We start from the raw sequence: 20033 nt of genomic DNA on the forward strand, positions 1-20033 counted from the left end.
CCTCATCTAACATTGAGACAATTGCATTTGAGAGAATTGCTTTGTTTCTGAAATTCAATCCTGAGCAGACATCCCAAAAACCAAAGAAAACCCATGTGAGCTGTTTCTGCTTACCGCTGTCAGCGCCAACGTAGCTTTCAAACAAGCTTGCCAGGAGTTTGTTGGATGATTTTTGGAAAATACCTACTACGGTTTCATTTAGTGGGTCTTTGTTCTTCTCAAGCCATCCAATGATGTTGTAGGGAACCTACAGCAAGGCATTGAAAACAAACCAGAGGTTGCAAATGTTCCTCGCCAGAGCAGCCAGGAGCTCTTTATGGTTTGGCTTGAAGCCAGTGACTCCTTGTGAAGTGCTGTGCTTAGTGCAGTACCAGCTGCCCAGTTTTTTTATCGCTCCCCCTCCGGTTCTCTGCTTCCTAGCACCCAAACCTCTCTTTCTAATAGTTACCATCAGAATCTCATGCACCTCTTCCAAACTGTCTGGTCCCTACATTTCCCATGGACTCCATGTGCTTGTAGAGATACCACGTCATCGGTGGCCCAGAAACCCTACTAATAAGTGCTGAAGTATAAACCACACAAGTAATTATTTAACTTCAAAATAGCATGCTACGCTGAAATAATTAGGGTTTTCTGACAGAAATATAATGATTAAAAATCTGACTCCAGGACTTTACCACAGCTCTATTTAGTGTGAAAATATGTTCCATTATGAGTAGCATAACGGAATAGAAGTTCTAATTTTCTTTGCATAATACATTAACAACTACAATAAAGACCAAGATGGGCATTATTTCTTTTAATAAATAAAAAATGAGCTTAATGCTCAATTATAATTTGAAATTAACAACGTCAGGTAAATTCCAGCTCTGCTGTGCTGAGGCTTCATATCATCTGTAAAAAACGTCCTGTGCCCCTCTCGTATTCTTCCCACCTATCTGGTCTGAAAACAAAGCTTTGAAACTGGGCAAGTTTTGGCTCAGGTTTCACAGCACTGAATTGCATTGTTGTTCACCCCAGCATCAGCAGACCTGTTAATTAAACCCCCACAGCAGAGTTAACCACTCTTCCTTTTGCGACTTTGACACAGTGGTCCTAGCATGAGTAAAAACTGATGTTAAATATTTTGTTTTGTTTTTTATTTTTTCTTTTTTAAAACCCTCCTGAAGTTAGGCAGAAATTTATCAGTTCATTTGTCCAGGAAATGAAGGTGAAGAGTTAGATGCTGTTGCTGCTGTTTAATCACTAGTCTTAATCTGACTATAGGAAAAATGAAAAGGACAAGGTATATTTTCAGCAGAAGCACTGTTAGCCTTCCTCAGTTTTTTTCATTCTATTTGTGCATCCAAGGACCAGATGTCCTGGAGTCTAGTGGCATCTAACTGTGCTGCAATACTTGTGCAGAGAGAGTAGGTACCTGCTTTTACTCCTCACTGTTCCTTTCTTCCCCTCTTCATCCTTTCCTCCCTCTCTTGTTGTGTGCTATGGCCAAAGCCCACCTGGAAGACCTCTAATACAAGGCAGCAGAGGAACTTACTGCACCAGCGTAATGAAGGAGTTCAAAGTGAGCTTCGTACTTCCTCTTCTTGTCAGGTCTGGGCTTCTGTAAATTAGGTGACTTGCCAAGATGGTTGTCATAGAGTTTAGATTTGAACGTCATATCTGTAGCTTTCGGGAACATGCATTCCTCTTCAAGGATAGACAGGATTCCCAGTGGCTGTGGATTGAGGAGCATCTTTGTTGGAAAATGTTTAGGTTGCCTGCTTTCAGTAGCTGTGCAGCTTGTAAGTTTTATCTGATGGAATTTTAAGCCTGCAAAATTTTTTCTCAACCTGAGGAGGAAGCCTTTGCCTATTCAGTATGTCAGTTGTGCCTTAGGAGACCTTATGATGACTTCCAGAAAGGGTTTGATTTATCTTTCAGGGCAATTGGACCAACTGCATTTTATCGTTCTTGTTTCAGGAAAAGATGAACTAACCTCCTAGCGGTGGACAGATTTTTTATGAGGGACTACAATCATACACAGATATCTTGGCCCTGCAGAAGAAGGTGATTAAGTAGAACACCTAATAATCAGCCTTTCTACTCCAGCTCTTCCAAATGTCCTGATAGTGCAAAATGCAAAATTTCATGTTTCCTTTCAGATCAGCAGGGGTAGATGCTGTGCCATAAAACATGGCAGAGAGATACAAAGGGAGATATGGCTAGGGACAGCTGTGCCCACCAGGACCACACTATACTCACAAAGGAGGGAAAAGGAAAGGCATATCCCATGCTGGGGAAGTGGTGAGAGGTTTCTACCCTTTCCAGGAAAGAAAGAGCACAAAGCATTTTGTACATCAACATGTAGTGTGAGAAACAGGAGTCTCACAGGGAGAGGTACAGGGCATGAGACTGAAGCATGGCATTTACCCTGAAAAGCTGACAAGTTTGATGTTAAGTATATGTGGAACAAACTAAATGGAAGAACAGCAGGGACAGAGAAAGACAAAAGTGCAAATCGGGGAAGGTTATACAGCCGTACAAATTACCAGTTACAGCTTGTGGTTACAGTTCACTCTGTAATGTAGACTTACAGAGGTAAAACTGAGTAGCCACAAATACTGATTTTCCTTTGATTCTATACTGTGTGTAGCAAGGCAAGAAACTTGTTCTGCTGTTTATCCTACTCTGTTCACTGGGCCATGAAGACAAATCCAAGGGAGCATCATGATTAAAACCAATTCAGTAAGTATTCCTTAGCACTGTACATACCTTCTCAATCAAATCAATGCAGGCCTGCAGGTCCATGCCAAAATCAATGAATACCCAGTCAATGCCTTCCTTCTTATACTCCTCTTGCTCCAGGACAAACATGTGATGATTGAAAAACTGCTGCAGTTTCTCATTAGTGTAATTGATGCACAACTGCTCAAAGCTGTTAAACTGCAGAAAGAGATAAAAAAAAGAAGCATTTGCATTGCAGTTAACAGTGGAACAGCAAGAAGGAAACTGTTTACATCTAAAACCTTCTAAAGAGTAACTGGTTGAGAAACTACTGAGCATAAGACTGAAGGCAAGGGAGGAGGGAGTTCAATATCAGACAGTCAGCAGCCCACATTTGTTCAGGTCTCTCAGGATGCACATGCCTTTCCTTCAGCAGCATGCCACACCAGTCCTGTAAAGCAGAGCAACACATTTTTTGCTCTGCATGTATGGAGAGCAACATGTAGCAGCAACAGCATTAAGCACTTATCTTCAGGAATGGATTCCGAGAAACAAGAGCTGTGACATGCCTTTCTCACATACACTCCTGTACAACAATGATAGAACAACAGAACAACCCAGATTGGAAGGAAACCCTGTGCTATGGCCTGTTGAAAACCTCCAGTGACAGGGGTTCTACCAAGCCCTGGGGAGGCTGTTTCAGTGCATGATTGTTCCCAGTGTAAAAACTTTCTTTCTTACGTTGATATGAAGATATATCTTATATTGAGATACAAAGAGAAAGGAATATCAAACTCTATAAAAGATGCTTTCTCTAAAAAAGAAAGAATGGGAACAATACATTCTCCTAAAAATAACTCAAAGCATGTGAGATGTTGTCCCCAGGAACTATTGGTGAGTCCAGCTGTCTAAATGCTGAGTGGTTTTTACATTTGTTAATAAAAAAACCCGTATAAAATTATATACACTATATGCTTTATGGCTTTCTCAGCACTTTGTCTCCTGTTCATTTAGAAAAAGGAATACCCACCCAGGAGCTATCGTTTGACATCTTTTATGTCCTTCCACCATGTCCTCACACATTAATACTCACATCAAAGATTTCAAAGCCAGCAATATCCAGGACTCCAATGAAGAACTGTCTTGGCAGCTTAGTGTCCAAGGTCTTGTTGATACGGACCACCAGCCATTTGAACATTCGATCATACACTGCCTTAGATAAGGCGCCAACAGCATACAAAACCTAAAAGACATGTTTCAAAATACCACTGTGTGAGACAAAATCCACTGTGGAAAACAAGGATTTCAGTGCAGTAGCCTGTTTCCACATCTGCTTACAGTTTAAATGAAATTTCACAATGGTTCTTATAATCACCAGGGCATACTTAATACAACACGCAGCTTCTCCTATTATATCTGCTGAATTTTTTTCGAATTATTGCTATGTATATATGTGTGTATACTAACGTACATAAAGTGCTCTTAAAGCACCTCTTTGGAATAAGCTGGACAGCAAGTTGCAAATGATTTCTTCACTTATACTTCTGGAAGTTAGCTATCAGAAAGCTCACATGCCAGATGCCAGCCATGATGTCCAGCGCTACTGCCAGAATAGGGGGTGAGGTCTGCGCTCAGGTTGATCACTGCCATTTGCTTCTAATTTTTGAGGGATGCAACAGCGTGAGCAATAGGAAAAGAGTGTCTAAAGTCTCTTCTTTAGCCTATGTACAACTACACCATTAGGACAGACCCCTCTGAAGTAGTTTTATAGTTTCTCAGCCTGTCTTCAAACAACAACTTTTATTGTAACCAAAATGCTGCAGTATCTTCTACAGCTGCAGCAGTGCTAACCAAGGACTTTTTTCGCCTCCCTAAATTAAGAGATACCTTTAAGTGGATATTGCCTTTAGCTGATTGAGGTCACACAGAGTTTAAAATTACATTAATAATGAATGAGTGATGAGTGAATAAATAATCCATGTCTCAACTCTTCCAGGTAACTATTCGCATCCAGAATTAGATATAAATACCCATGTGGTTTTACTGCACCTGGTTTCCTAGAGTGGCTGCTACTTACACATCAGAAAAACAATCCTATCAAAGGTAGTGCTGGCCACTATTCTTTTGTCAGTCTCTTTACCAGATTCCCTCACTTTCACTGTCTATTCCACCAAGTTTGGGGATATAAAATGAGAACAGGTACTAGAGGCTCATGTTAATATTTCTAGCAGTTTTCTGTCTCTGTAAGATCGAGCAGATGAATTCTGAAGGCTTGCAGGGCAGGTTTCCAAGTATCCTGAAAGCTTCACCTTACCTGTTCAACACTTTGACCTTTGGTCACATACTCGTTGCCAACTTTCACTCTAGGGTGCAACAAACCCTTAATCAAATCTGAGGAGTTGATTCCCATCAGGTAGGCAGCTTTGTCAGCACCTGGTCAAGAAAAACAAGGTTTCAACTGGCTTTGAACTCCTACATGGAAACATGCCTAGCCAAAAAAAAATAAAATGGAGTACATCCACTTCCAAAGAGAAATTGGATAAAGACTTTGGTCTTTTAATGATTTGTGTTAGGTGTGCCTGTACTCTCCGTTGTGGTAGAGAAGATCATCTGACTATACCCCAATTGCTGCAAGAATCACACTTAAGAAACTCTTCAAATTTAGGGAAAAGAACATATCTCTGCACTGATTGTAGATAGTTTCATGTGCAAGAGAAAGTAAAGAAGCAAGACCTGCAGACAGGAAAGAGAAAGTTAAGGCAGCAACATTTTACAGCCATTTTGTGCAAATGGTCTCCAAAAGGGAATTTGATCCTGCTGGTCTGACTGTGCATGTTCACCTTCTGCTGAGCAAGGTTACCCACCACTCATCAAGCCTGCTACAAATAAAGCAGGAGCACTCTTGATTGAGCGGGAGCTACAATGTGCAAGAACAAAGCAAACAGGCTGCTGCTTCCTCAGCACACTGCCTGATACATGCCAGAGTGTTGAAGGTGAGGAGAAATTTTAGGTGTTATTCTTACTTTCAGTGCCATCAGCCTCTGCCTGCTCTTCTCTGGGTCTTTGTTTGAATTTCATATTCCCAAAGTGCATGATGGCACCTGTGAGCTTGTAGGAACCAGACTTCTCATCGGGCACAAATCCCAAGATGTCCATGGCTTGCTGTGAAAAGGAAACATAGGTATTTTTTCACTTCCCTACTCAAAAGCAATGGTGTTTTGCAGCCCCACAATCTACCTTTGCTGGCAGATATTACTATTTTGCTGAAGAATGTTACCACCCAAAGCAGCCCCAGGAACATCTTGAAGACCCAGCAGTGGCTGGGAGTGGGGGAACAGTTCCCTTTATCCAGCATTTTATAAATTAAAATTAAAAGAACGTTGTGCCCATGGGCACATGAAGTAAGGCCAGATTCAAAAGCATAATAGTCTACCAGTCTCATGACCCCACAGTCTGAATAAAATTAAGACCCATTTCTGCTTTCTCTTTAGTAGTTCCAGTGACAGAAGTTAGGCTCCTCCCAGAGATTTTCCTCCCCACATGCACCTGATCTACGGAACCCAAAGTCAAATCCATGCAGGCTTACATCTGTTGCCAACAATTCTTCTCCATCATCCAAGTTGTCCACTGTAACTACTCCTTGGGAGCAAAAGTGGTAGTCATATGGGTTGGTAGATATCAGTAGCATATCTGTAAAAGAACTGCCAAGGTCAAAACTGCCATCCATTCAGGTTAACTTCAAAGATGGAGATCAAAAAATCAACAGGAATATGCATTTTGCTCTGCACAACTGGGCTGTTTGGTTGGGGTTTTTTTCAACAACTGCAGGGCAGCAACCAACTCTCTTATTCTACTGTTTTAGTCTGAAGATGATAATTTAGAGAAAGTGTGAATAAAAAGAATATGGGAATACTGCATACACATCTATTAAGCATGTATTGTATTATATTGAGTTTGTAATTTCCTGTATAGCCCTACTTTCTGCCTTGTGTGCCTGTAGGGGTAAAAATATCATCTAAGTAGAGAGAAGTATGAACCAAGACAAGAAGGATGTGCATCGTTTCCCCTTTTTTATAACAGACTCACAAAATAGTGACTTCCATCACTCTTTGCAGAGATGTTTGCCTTTTGATAAACAAAAGTCTGAATACGGCTTGCTCTCTCTCTCCCCTTTCCTTTGCCTTCACATCAAAACCCACAAATGCAGATTTATTTTCTAGAAAGCTAGCTGGCTTCAAAACTACAGGCAGAGATCTGCTTCCTTAAATCAACAGAAAGTTTCTCCCACGTGCAGCAGACCAAGGTTTGCTATAGATTTCAATCTTTTGTATACATGCACACGTGTATACTACATGTCCAAATATGCATGTATGCATGTAAATATGTCTATCAATATATGTTTATATAAAATCTTATTGTCTATAAGGCTATCTCACTTTGCTATGTAGTCACTATGTTATATATTCATTTACCTACATTTATACTTGTCTATACTTATCGGTATTTATACTTATCCATATTTAGATATGTATATGTTTATATACAAGCACATACATTTCTTGTCTACAAAACAGAAGTCCCTGTTGCTTTCAGCCTCTTCAAGAGCTTGCAGACTTGCTCATGCTTGCCAGAAAGGTGTGTGCTGTTGTAGAGTATACAGACAGTTTATGAGAAAGAGCATATTTTCCCAGCACAGGGATTCTCACAGGAATCTCAGTGCAAAGCTTCCTTGAAATCTTTCCCGTAATGTAATTGTCATTAGTTAGGCCACATAAAGCTAAGAGTGTTAGGGACTTGACTAAGCACTGTCAGGATAATAAGACTTCAAAAGAGATCATGGTTGCTATGGCCTAGTGGGAGTTTAGAAGAGCAATAAAGTGACTCCACAATGTGTTTCATAAAATGTGTTCCTTCAGAGCACAAATTGAAGTCAGCAAACCACATCACTTAAATAACTAGGGAAGATTTTATTCAAAGCATTAGGAGACGGCAGCAGAGACCTCAGCTTCTCTCTGCCCTTCTGCAGTGGGTCTGTGGGACCGCATTTAGCCAGGGGAATCTTGAAAGGGGTAATCACCACATAATCAGCAGCAAGCAGCTTTGAACATTCTCTCCTGCTACACAACATGCTGGGATGCCAGTTTTGTCGCTTGGGGCAGAAAGAGGAAACTAACTTTTCTTCACAGACCTATAAGCAGATCTTCTCATATGTTAAAATCTGGATAATTAAAGTTTTATCACCACGAGTGCTTTTGGAGGCATAGCATTTTCCAGATGTTTTGAGACCTCGGATTACAGAAATTCAGTGTGACACTTTTTGCCTTTATACTGCTACGTTTTAAAAGTCTTAAACTTTAGAAAAATAGTCTCTGTTGCTGCCACTGGAACAGTATCTCTGAAAGATTGTATTTGACAGTGGAAGTTCAGTTTCATCAAGTAGAAGTGTAAGGGCCTTTCTGCACATGAGTTTGCCCCCAACCCCTCCTTAGCCACTGTCCATTCAGTTGAAGGTTGGTTCTTAAAGGCCTTGGATCCACATAACGCTTACCTAGTAGCTCCGGTTTCTTTCCTGACAGGATTTGGTAGAAGATGTGATAGTCTCTTTCGCCAGGTTGCTGGAAAATCACCCGGGACTTCTCCAATAGATCTAGTTGCACAAAGGAAAATTCAGTGAGAAAGGCTCTCAGAGCTTTCAGATGAGCAACTGTATTTTTAAAAAGGAGAGAGTTTTCTGCTTACAAATCTCAATATCAGCAGATGACAGCTTGCCTGTAGTTCCAAAATGGATTCGGATAAATTTACCCTAATTCACAAGAAGAATATTCTAATTAGTGCATATAATATACACAAAGGGAAACAAAGGATGCTGCTTGATGGCAATAATTTGGCCTAAAGAATCAGTTCATGCCAACTCCTTGGATTTGCACAGAAGGATTTTCAATGAGAAATATCCAGCAATGATACTGTTCTTCTCCAAGTCTAATTCTGTACCTATAGCCATGTAATCTGCTTGTGGAGAAAGGATAACAGTACACTTATCTGCCAGGCTAAGCTACAGGAAAGCACACTGCTTCCAGTTTCATGATGTAGGTTTACTGTAACACAGGACTCAGAGCAATAAGCCTGGACTTAAGGGACACAAGCTCCTTTCTTTGGCTTCTCCTCATTTGCAGTCCTAAGTTATACGCAGCTACTTATGTCAGAAGGGTGGTGTGATTTTACATGGCTTTGCTCATTAAATTTGCATATTAATCCATCCCAATTCATTAAAAAATTAGTAGTTTTCATTTAGTTTCTCATATTCAAACACATAAACTTTTTAAAATAATTAATTTCTGTTCCAACTGACAAGCTCCTTGTACAATTGTGCAGCTTAATCTCTGTTCCAGCTGACAAGCTCCTTACACAGTTGTGTAGCTTTCCACAGATGCTTAAAACCACACCTTCCAATTTAATTTTTAACTAGGTTTGTTAGGTAAGCATGGGCTCCAAAGTCAGGCTGTCGTCCTCATGCCATTCTTTTTGGACTTCTGAGCCAATGTCAACCAAATGTGGCAGAGGCAGAGCTCCCAAACTATTGCTGTACTGCAAGCCTAATGGAAAGGAGGAGAGGCCCAAGGTCATGTCAGCAGTGAGGGACAAGCAGTGGGAGCTTACTGAGCCAAAAAGGTAGATGTTATGAATCAAAAGTAGGAGTACTGCTGCATGTGTGGGTCTGCAGAGAGGGATGATGTCAAATGGAGTAGGGACTGTGGTGTATTTCTGATACTTAGTGATGAAGTAGTGTTATTATAGGAAGGGGGAGTGATTTAGGCTAGAAGAAAATAAGGCTATGTAGCACAGGCAGTCCTAGAGAAGATATGCCCTTCCTGTTCAGAGGGCTTCCTAAAGCTTGGTTTTGCTTGTCTGCTGTTAATTTTAAACAATTTAAACATTTTAAAAAATTATTCAGGGTGGATCTTTCTTTGTTCCTTTTTATTTTTCAATCCTTTCAGTAGGTTTGGTTTTAGGTGTTGGAGTTTTTTGCGTGTTTGGTTTTTTTGGTTGTTTTTTGTTGTTGCTTGTTTGCTTGTTTTTGTTTTTCTTAGATTCTACTTAGTCATTCTCTGTGTGGAAATCCAATCATATTACTGGGTAAAATGTGAAGCAATTTATGAAGGGCTTATGACAGAGATATTATTAACTGGCCATTGTTGAATTAGACATCACTGCATTATGTTACAGACTTACAAAACGTGAGGAATTGTCGTTTCTCAGGGTTTTGGCATTTCCAAAAGCTTCTAGGGCTGGGTTTGCTTGAATGATTTGATCCTCCAAGGTTCCCTAGGAATCAAGATTGAAATACTATTGAGAAACCTACAGGCCACAGAGTCAGCTATCAACTATACCTCAGCCATGCATTCACTTACAGAGTGGAGCCTCTACAGCAAAGTGATTTATTTAGCTTCACCCCAGGGGTGGCACAGTGTGAATGGCATAACAGCAAGGTCATCAGGCAATTACAAGTGCTTAAAAAGCCTCAAACATTCTGCTGCTCCCTACTGTTTTGCTTTGTAGTTTTCACATCTTGTGCCGTCTGCATGCAAAAGAAGTCACTGTATCTTCCCGTACTGTGGAGCATGTGGGGACATTGGCGTCAATGTGTGTAGGAGAGGGGCTATTGAAGACAGTGACAAGCGCTAGAATGCATTAGATTTGAAAGCACTCAGAGCTTGTAGTATTTGGGATTTGGGGGGATGAGAAAAGCTTTGACTGTCACTCGCACAGACTTCAGTTCGCTGAAGCGAATGACTTTGTCTGCCTGGGCTCCGGGGATGCTTCACTGGGGGAACCACACAAAGTGAAATGCTGAGGTTTGTGACACATCTGACAGAGCCCAGTACCATTTTGGCATGGAAAAGGTAAAATAGCAAGGCTGATGACTTACCCCGGTTTTGGTAGAGGGTTGCTGACAAAGCAGAAACACAATGGAGAGGGAAAAAAAAGAGAGAATGTAAATATTAATATGAAGAACAACACAAAAGATAAAGATTAGCAAGGTTAGCTGTCTTGTGAGCACCAACACACCAGCAGTAGCTTTTGAAGTCTTCAAAAATCATGTGTGGCGGTTACTTTGTATTAACCATACATCACAATGGTGCAAATAACAGATATTGAAGCTGGAAGATGTTCCATGTAGTTTATCAGCCCAGATTGCATTTTATTTTCATTATCATCACCCTTTTCCCCCCCAAATAATCCAAAATTTTGAGTGCAGCATGATCTCATTGCCTAAAACTTGTCTGTTTGAATTTACACCCTTTTATTCTTGCTATCTGGCAGCAGCCTCCTTTCCCTGTCCAGTTAGTTGGTGTTTTGGTTCATTGGTTCCTTCATCTCCAGAGCGAAACCACCATGAGCACCAACCATGTTTGCATGCAGAAAGCTGGCTCTGGACCACTCAGTCATTTGTTAAGAAAGCCTTGCAGGCCTCAGATGAATGTGGATTAGACTTTGATGGTGTGAATTATGTGTATAGACTCAAAGCCTGGCTGAAATTTTGGTCTTACAAATACAGGTCATAAAACTCAGTTAATTCACCATGCAAGAGCACTGAGCCTTCAAGTGCAGTGAAGCTCATAGCAACACAAGATGAAAAGTAGCATGAATACAGTATTCACTGTAACCTTAGAGAGCACTTATAAGAAAAACAGCACTTATCCAAACAGAGATACAGAAAAGCTGATTGAAAAAAAATCTTTTGTCAAATATTCCTATTTTTTGGTGAATAAAGAAAAGCTTTCACCACAACAGACATTTTGTTGAGAAGTTATAATTCTAGTCTTTTTGAAGACTATTTTCCTTATGAAAAAAAAATTTCTTGATCTTTACAGTCTCCCCATCTTCTGACCAGCTTTAACACAATCAGAAGCAAATTTAGCACACACAAAACCTAAAACTCCTGGAAAAAAGAGCAGCAGCAACAAGCAACTGTCCAGAAACAGGAGAGTGTTTTCTGCTCCATCTGGAGTGTGGCAAGTTCATCTGTGCATTGCCTCTCTACCTTCAGAATAGCATGCTGTCAGTACTGCAACTTGTGAGGTTAGTTGTACACAACAAGGGAACCTTGGGAGCCTGAAATAAGACAGCCACTGGCAGACTTACGTTCTTTTTACCAGTTTCACCCAGGGCTGCCACTGTGGCAAAGTACTGGATGACACGTTTCGTGTTGACAGTCTTGCCAGCACCAGATTCTCCGCTAGAAGAAGGAGGACGTCAACATAGGCATTGCTCAAACAGCTGTAACTCATCCTTTCAACCCCTTTCCAGCCAGCTCCTCCCCTCAAGGCTATTCTCAGAATCACTGACTCTGAAGTCTGCAGCCTGTTGTTTGGCCATTTCCGTGGAAATCACATCAAATTGAATGAATGAAGAGGTGAATTCCTATGATAGCAGTGGCTCACTCTTCACGTGACTGGGCTCAGAAGTCCAGTCCAAACCTGCTGAGATTTCTTTAAGCCTTGAAGTTTTATTGCAAACTTCCAGACTGAGTATCTGAGGTAGACCTATATACAGCTAATGAGTTAGAAAAAGTACAGCAAAGCTGCAATAATTTGCCAGCATTACCCAGGAACACATATAAACTGTGTAGAGAAACCCTCAAGTCTCCATCTTTCATGCTTGCCAGTAAATGGCACACCTCTTCTCTCTACCTTGGTCATTTCCCTCTCTTTCGATGCATCTACATAACATTCTTAAATATAATTTGCAGCAAGAGCAACCACACTGAAAAGAAGGACTCTTCTGTGTTCTGAAGAGGGCAGCTGCAGCAGGGCTAACCCTGGAAGAAGCTTCTCTAACTGCCTACTGAGTTGTCATGGTTTCTTGGAATGAACACTGGATGGGGATCAGAAATGGGCCAACCTCCACCAAACCCTTAGTTTCTCATGGAGCTCAAGTTAACCATCAGATGGCCAAATTGCCAGTTACTCACAGCAACAGTCTCATATCAGTCAAAAAAAACCCCACTTACGTGATCAGCATAGACTGATTCTCCCGATCTGTGGAGGAGGAAAAAAAGGAGACAAACTTAATAGGGTGTACAAATTGCTTATTATAATTGTAAATGAGTACTAACTACTCCAGAATCAGTCCTTCAAGGACAGTAGAGAATATTATGAAGCAGAGACAGAAAGATAAAAACTAGTGTCACCTCGAATGACCTCCTTCAGTGAAAGCCCTGCCCTTAATACTTCTCTTGAGTTTTGTTCAAATCAGTATTAAAGACCTGTGAGTCATATACATTCTCCTGTGTCGGGGAAAGTATCATAAAGAAAGTAATTTCCTGTTACCAAAACGTTTCTTCTCTTACTACTGGGCGTGTCTTTGCTCACATCTGACCCTTCTGCTCCTTAAATACCAGACCAACAAAGTAATTTTGCTGGTTTTTCACAGGCCACTCCTTACAATGCCGGAATGAAGCAAGCTATTGTCCAGGCCTAATGGCCTGATCAGAAACAAGCATTTATTAGAACACTTTGCAATGTTAATATATTATTAATTAAGTTCAGCAAATGCTAAATCATGGCAGTTTCCCAAGTCACTGCACCTCAATTCCTCTTTTCTTTTTAAAATCCCAGTCATCATGGCAGGCTACATATTGGATAGTCTTATCTGATAAAAGGGCTTTTCTTTGCAGCCACACACACATCCCCTCTGCCCAGCACTTTCTGTCCCCTCACAGCTGAGGCACTTTCCATTTTATTAAAACCAGGTAACAGCAGAATGTGTTCCAGTCAAGCCTCTTCGGGATTTACGCTGCCGCCTCGCAGGACCTGGTGTTAACACACTGCTGCTGCCCCCTGCTGATAAACTCTTTTTTTCCCAGTAACTTGAGGGTCAGGGTGAGAAAATTCCACAGGGAAATCGGAGGTTCAGTGCCACAGAACTGATGCCCAGAGCCACAGCACGTGGTGTGACAATGAGCCATGGCAAGTCTGTGCAAGTGAGGTGCCCACAGCACCCTCGTTAGCTGGCTTTCACTAACCTTGGAATGCATACATCTTGTCAGTGTTAGAATACAGAGCCTAAACTGACAGTAAGTGTATTTTTGAGGTTGGGAAAACACAGATGTTTGGGACATGGGCCCACCTCTGTTACAACTACTTCTGGATATGGATTCACCCAGACTAGACAGCTAAATTTGTGCACCTTACAGATAAATCCATGTACGGAGCTTACTGTTACCAGAAGTACCACTGGAAAAGGCAGGGGGTTTAAGAAAAATAAGAGAGAGAGAGAGAGAGAGAGAGAGAGAGAGAGATACACATACAAAACAAAAATCAGCAAACTGCCAAGCCCTGTTGCTTGTAGAGTATTTTTACATTTGTTACACGCTGCAAAAGCTCTCACAAACTTCCATCCAGTACAACCCCATCAGCTAATTAAAGCAAAACCCAGTGTGAGAGCAAACAGTGCCACTTACTCCGCAGCATGTCGTGGTACGCGTTATCAGCGATGGAGAAGATGTGGGGAGGAGCCTCTGAGCGCCTCTTCCCTTTGTATGCAGCAACAACCTCCGACTTGTAGACAGGCAACCACTTGTAGGGATTTATAGTCACGCAGAATAAACCAGAATAGGTCTGGAGAGGAACACAAAATAAGAGTAGAAAAAAAAACCCTTTCAGTGAATAAGTAAAAAGTCATAGTTAACCAAGCAGGACCTGGCGTTGCCAGCTTCTGATTTGGGTTTGGATTTCAGCCTTCGATTTGAATTTCTGAAGATACTGGTCTGCTAATTGACTTTCTAATGGCAATCGATACCAAAACTACAGATATGGAAGTTTTCAAAAGGGGAAAAGTGGTTTTGGGATGTCAACCAGAAACAGAAACATCCCTTTCAGTAAAACAAAGGAGCAGCAAATAGACCTACATTTGATTTTCTACCTTGCTACCCCACAAGAGTTGTTTCCTCCTGAAAATGGGCATTGTGATGGAAAGTTACAGTTTTCCCATTTGAAATCCATTCTTAGGAGGAGAAAAAAGCCTCCCATTATTATTTTCATGTGAGCACCTTTGGACAATTTCTGGTGGATGTTCAAAGAGAAAACAACTTCGTAGGGTTATATTCCAAAGATGCGGAGCTTTTTTCAGCTTTTGGAGAAACACATTTGGTAAAAATTTATCTTTATAGATGTTCTTTGGACTATCGACAGTCCAAGTTCACTGGGGCCTGGATATTCTGAGGAAAAATGAGCTTCCAGTTGTAACCTCAGGGAATTGGTGTCAGCAGGTACTTAGTCCAGCTTGAGGCAAAAATCTTCAAAGAAACCCAGTTGTTATATGGGCACAATCACTATGTGCACAGAGATTAATTATCTCAGTTAAATTCTAAAAGTTTCAGGTGAAATCTAGGTCTTTTCCCCTAAAAATAGCATTAGGCCTTGGCATGAGTCCTCAGTTCTGTTTTCTACAAGAAAACAATAAACCCCAACCAGAAAATGGATTAAAGTAAGATGCCAAATTTAACTTTCTACCTATACTGATCTACAAACAAAGCTGTGCTTTAGGCCATACATGTCCGTAAAGGGATTATTAGAGAAATGCAGAAAGTGTTTGACAATCAGAATTTAAATGGGAAAAAGTTGGATTTACTCTTCTGATGAACACCAAAAGTCAGAGCAGAGATTGGCTGGAAAATCAATAGATTCCTCTGACTGATTTCCAACACAATTGAATGCAGCAAGCTGAGAGCAAAATTCTGGCCCTTTAAAATTAGATTCTAATGAAGCTTGTTCTGGTGCTGACAGAAATTATGTTAATCATGTCATGGGAAAGATGCAGAACAAAGGGAAAGATCAGAACGAAACAAGACAGATGTTAGCACTGAAAATGAAGGGCATATCACTACTAAACTAAGATAGAAAGGCTCATACTTTAAAGAAGTTATGTTTGTAAAGAACTCTAAGCTTGAGGCAGTTTCTTAGCAAAGAAATCCCCATGGCTGGTGTTGACATAGATTAGTATGAGAAGATGAAAAATAAACTGGGTGTCCCCAATGCCTTGATAGAAGAAAATATGTCCCACACCACACCTCTCCTAGGCAAGCAAGCAAAACCGAGGAGCTATGCACCATCTTATTAATTTGATTTTGTCTGTATTCAGACATGTGCCAGCTCTGAGCAACTTCTTTCTTGAAAAGATGAGCAAGACCCTCAGTTCTGTGACTTATCAAAGTTGTAAAACGAATATGAAGAACACAAGACGTTCAAACATGAAGTCTGGACTTGAAATGCAGGCGGCTAAATACACCCTGTGTTGGCCCTTACGTAGATCATCCAGTTGCTGTAGCGCTTTCTCAGATTGTACAGCACAGACGCCTCGTTCAGATGGGTCAGCATAGACATGTCCTCAATCATGTCGAATTTGGGAGGGTTCATTGTCTGTACGTCATCTTCTTTTATAGTCAAGGTCTGCAAAGACAAATAAGTACAGAAACACTGGAAAACACTGGGATTTTCTGTTGCTTCACACACCTTATAGGAGAAAATATATATTTCCCCCTGTAGAGGGAAGTTCTTCAGCTCAGTCCATACATAATATCATTTGTTTACACAGATATCAGAAGCATGGGGGAAGGTTGAGATGACAAAAGTAAGAAACATGATGATATGGCTGCAAAAGGAGCCATGAAATTTGGCTACAGCCTGGGTTTTACCTGTGGGGACCAAACCAGAACTGGCTGGTAGCAAACCTCCAGGCACAGACTGCCCATGGCTGTGTGGTGTTTGACGATCGACTACCCATCACTGTATCACTGTTTTTCCCTTGATGGTTTTCTGAGTGTTATCTTATCCTGATGTGGTACCACTTACTGGGGCTTCCCTTTCACAGCCCATTTCATGAAACAGGCAACTGAGCTTAAACTAAGACAGGGAAATTCTGGAACTTGCAGCTCTGGCCTTGTTAGTCACAGATCAGACAAAACCAGTTTTGTACCCTTCCATCCGTTGTCTGCACAGTCACTTTGCCTTCACTGCTTTCTGTAATTTCAGCTTCAACGTAAGCTTTCTTCTCATCAGGAACCCAACATTTCTTCTTCCCTGTGAAATTGTGGAGATTGAGGGTTTACAGGCTTGCATCAAACAGTAACGCTATGCCTACCTAAGTGAGATTTCTGGGTTACTTTTTCTGCACAAGTGACACAAAACCTCTGGGATTGCAACAGATTGGCAGTGCTGGGAAACTGCCTGATGAAGCGAAAGGAGTAGGGCTCCCAAATGTTGTCTCCCTTTGAAACTATGGCTCAGCTTCCTCTAGATCCTTCCAACACAAGGTGTCAAAATATTTCACTAATGCTGGCTAAGCCTCAGCCTCCACGGGAAATCCATAATCATTATCACCAGTGTGCAGATGGAGAAACTGAGATCTAAGCCCAAATTAAGGCGTAAGCTAAAAAGTCACACAGAGAATTTCAAATTGCGCAAGGAATTCAACCCACATTATTTGCCTGCCAGCCATCAGATTTAACCTTATTCCTTCATATTTTTTCTGAGGTTTGTGTTGAAAAACAGCAATATTAATAACCTACATTGAGTTATGTATGTGCCTTTTTAGAGTTTGGAGTAGCTGCACTAGACTTTAGGTCTTTAGTTACAGCAACTGTTGGGAATAGTGAAAGGCTAAAGTTATTGGCATATTTACACTTACTACTAAACTTCAGGGTTCGTATAAACCTATTTCATGAAAAATGAATTATAAGAAATTAAAAGTTATCATCACATTGTCATACAGCCTGTAAATCAAACGAGACATCTAGTGAGGCCACAGAATCTCTCATTACTGAATGTCTGTTGTTTTTCTCTCAAAATGACAGAGATGATTCCTCTTTTAGCAGAACAGTATTGATACACCTCGCTTCTAAATCTAAATAATTACTCACTTACCATAGATTATTTTTATTTTGTACTATCTGTAGTTTTTTAATAGCTTTGCCAAATTAAGGAACCAGAACTTGGTTGAACCTCCAGCAGCAGCAGCACAGCAGTGACAAAGGAGGCTTTGCATCCTGCTTTGCTCTGCATTTCCTTAACTACACTTGGATGTAACCCTCATCCCTCTTAACCAGCCACTGGCAGCACAAAGGTATTGCAACTCACCATCGAAGGCAACGGTCTGAGCCTTCATCAGCTCCTTCTCGCTCTTTCGGAGGTAGGGAGCAGCCTCCCCAAACTCTGACATATCGACCATCATCTTGGCAAGGATTCAAGGTGGCACAGCTCACAGAGGAAAAAGAAAGGCACCTGATCCACCAAAGAAAGAGGGGGAAAAAAACCCAAACAAATGTCTATTTTGTGAACGATCCAAGGCAATATAAAATGCTCAGCACAACATGGCAGGTGCATGATCAAAGTGATGATTAATTTGAATCACAAATACCTGGGTTTATGATTAATTTTAATCACAAATACACAGGTTTGGAGCTATACTGCACCCTTCGTTAAACCCTTCCTTGGCTCAGCGTATTTAAAGTCACTCAGATTTTGCAGGGTTCAAAAACCTCGACATGGGTCACAGTTATCTCCACAGGAGAATTTTATCTCTTCTTCATGGCACATATGGTGCTTCGGAGCAGAAGGGACCACTTGAAGCTGTGACCACTTGAAGCTGTGATTTTAAAAACTACTTAGCAGGGGCCTCTTCTGGCCCCTTTCAAAATTGCCTGGAGCAGAGGTATGCTCTCATGCCGGTCTCCCTGGAGCTGTGCCACTCAGCCACTTCAAGCACCATCCCAGGCAGGCATTTTCTGGGAAACACGGAGCAAGACTTCACTGCTTCAAACTGAGAACTGTTGCAAGGGTGTGCGTTATGCCCCTGATGTAGCTCCAGGGACATATGCCCATGCTCTCGCTGCAGAAAGTCAGCACCGGAGCTGGAAACAGCTCTGCTCCCTGCAGGGCACTCCTCTCATTGCAGGAATCAGCGTGTTAATAAAAACAGGACTAACACGGATTGGGGAGTTGCTGTGCTGGTGCAGCTTCCCAGGTTGCTGGGATCTCCGAATTCACCAGGTCTGCCCCTGCAGCAGGGCGTGACATAGAGCAAGTGTATATCTGCAATATTGGTGCAAGGGCTTTGGTTTTAGATTGGTTTGAACATATTAGTCCAGCTTAATGCCTATGCATGTTTTCTCAAATGACAAGGCCGTGGTGTTTAGGAGCCTTTTATCATGAAAGACAGGGCAGGGGATATGGGTATCAGTGAGACTAATTTGCTGGGTTTGTACTGCCAAGTAATTAATTTGATTGTTTTGTACTCTCTAAAGTGATCAAACACATATGTTGTTTGTTTGTTTTTTTACATACACAGACATAAATACTTGCACACACACACACTGACGTAAATACTCAAAGTGCTGTCCAGAGAATGTCTAAAAGAAGTTCCACTGCTAAAAGGTGTACACACACAATTTTAGAGTTTCAGGCATTTTTTTCTTCAAAGTCAAGACACCATTCAATCACTATTCAAAGCTGTATAACTGACCCTCAGGTATAATCTCTTCCTTTATTTAAATTCTTGTGCAATATCCAGAGCAGTTGGACAATTTTTTGAGAACCCTATCAAGACAGACACTGTAGTCTTTCAAAATTTAATTCAATGTATTTCTAAGAAAATCCTGGTAGGAATAAAAACTCCTTGCTAACCAAGGCAGCTTTTTTCCAACACATTCCTCCTGGGGAACGTAAAACCCTAAGACAGCAGAGCTGCCAAAGTGTTACATCCAGCAGTACAAGCTGGATACCTTCTGTCTTTTTGCTGTAGAATAAAAATTTTCTTCTTCAGAATTAACCCTAATTTTTTTGTAGACTTAGAAATAATCTTTTAAATCTTAATCTTTTTAAAGATTAAGGGCCTACATAAGCACAAGTATCTCCAATTATTTTAACATGATCTGAACTGACCAAAATTCCCAGCTGGAGACACAACTCAATACCAGCCTGGAAGAGTCTCTCTCCCTCTTGAAGTGTGTCTCAGCTCTAGTGGAGCAATGAAATTACATCAGTTCATACATTTAAACAGAACAGCGTTAGAGCATATAAGTGTCATTTCACATTAAACGTGCAAATGCCAGAGGGGCCACTCCAGTGTTAATCTCTAGGACTCAGGGCAGGTTCTCACAAGTCATAATATACACTAAAGTGCTCTGAACCACTTCTGTGCAGCCTAGTTCCATTTGCAGACCTCTTAGGGACAGTGACTCAACTATCACCTTCTTGTCTCTTCCCCATCCCCCCATATTCAAGGTGAACCACTATGGCAAGTATGTTATGGTGTAAAGCAGCACTATG

At 41.1% G+C, this 20033-nt stretch overlaps 1 protein-coding gene across 1 annotated transcript in view; it reads right to left on the reverse strand.

The window, feature by feature from the left end:
- Positions 1–17965, reverse strand: part of MYH15 (myosin heavy chain 15) — a 45430-nt gene extending 27465 nt beyond the window's left edge. Inside the window, exons 1-17 of the mRNA XM_051778966.1 lie at positions 17844–17965; positions 16684–16787; positions 16014–16157; positions 14171–14327; positions 12719–12746; positions 11851–11944; positions 10634–10654; positions 9937–10029; positions 8446–8509; positions 8255–8353; positions 6293–6396; positions 5730–5868; positions 5021–5139; positions 3800–3949; positions 2755–2925; positions 1538–1717; positions 115–247 (exon numbers count right to left, since the gene is read on the reverse strand). Coding sequence (XP_051634926.1) covers positions 115–247; positions 1538–1717; positions 2755–2925; positions 3800–3949; positions 5021–5139; positions 5730–5868; positions 6293–6396; positions 8255–8353; positions 8446–8509; positions 9937–10029; positions 10634–10654; positions 11851–11944; positions 12719–12746; positions 14171–14327; positions 16014–16157; positions 16684–16787; positions 17844–17937 — 1894 coding nt within the window. The 5' untranslated portion in view covers positions 17938–17965. The remainder of the gene's footprint in view (positions 1–114; positions 248–1537; positions 1718–2754; positions 2926–3799; positions 3950–5020; positions 5140–5729; positions 5869–6292; positions 6397–8254; positions 8354–8445; positions 8510–9936; positions 10030–10633; positions 10655–11850; positions 11945–12718; positions 12747–14170; positions 14328–16013; positions 16158–16683; positions 16788–17843) is intronic.
- Positions 17966–20033: the final 2068 nt, after the last annotated feature.

This window comes from Manacus candei, unplaced genomic scaffold (genome assembly GCF_025592945.1).
Source record: "Manacus candei isolate 608988 ecotype Guabito, Panama unplaced genomic scaffold, ASM2559294v1 h1tg000014l, whole genome shotgun sequence".
Taxonomy (NCBI): Eukaryota; Metazoa; Chordata; class Aves; order Passeriformes; family Pipridae; genus Manacus; species Manacus candei.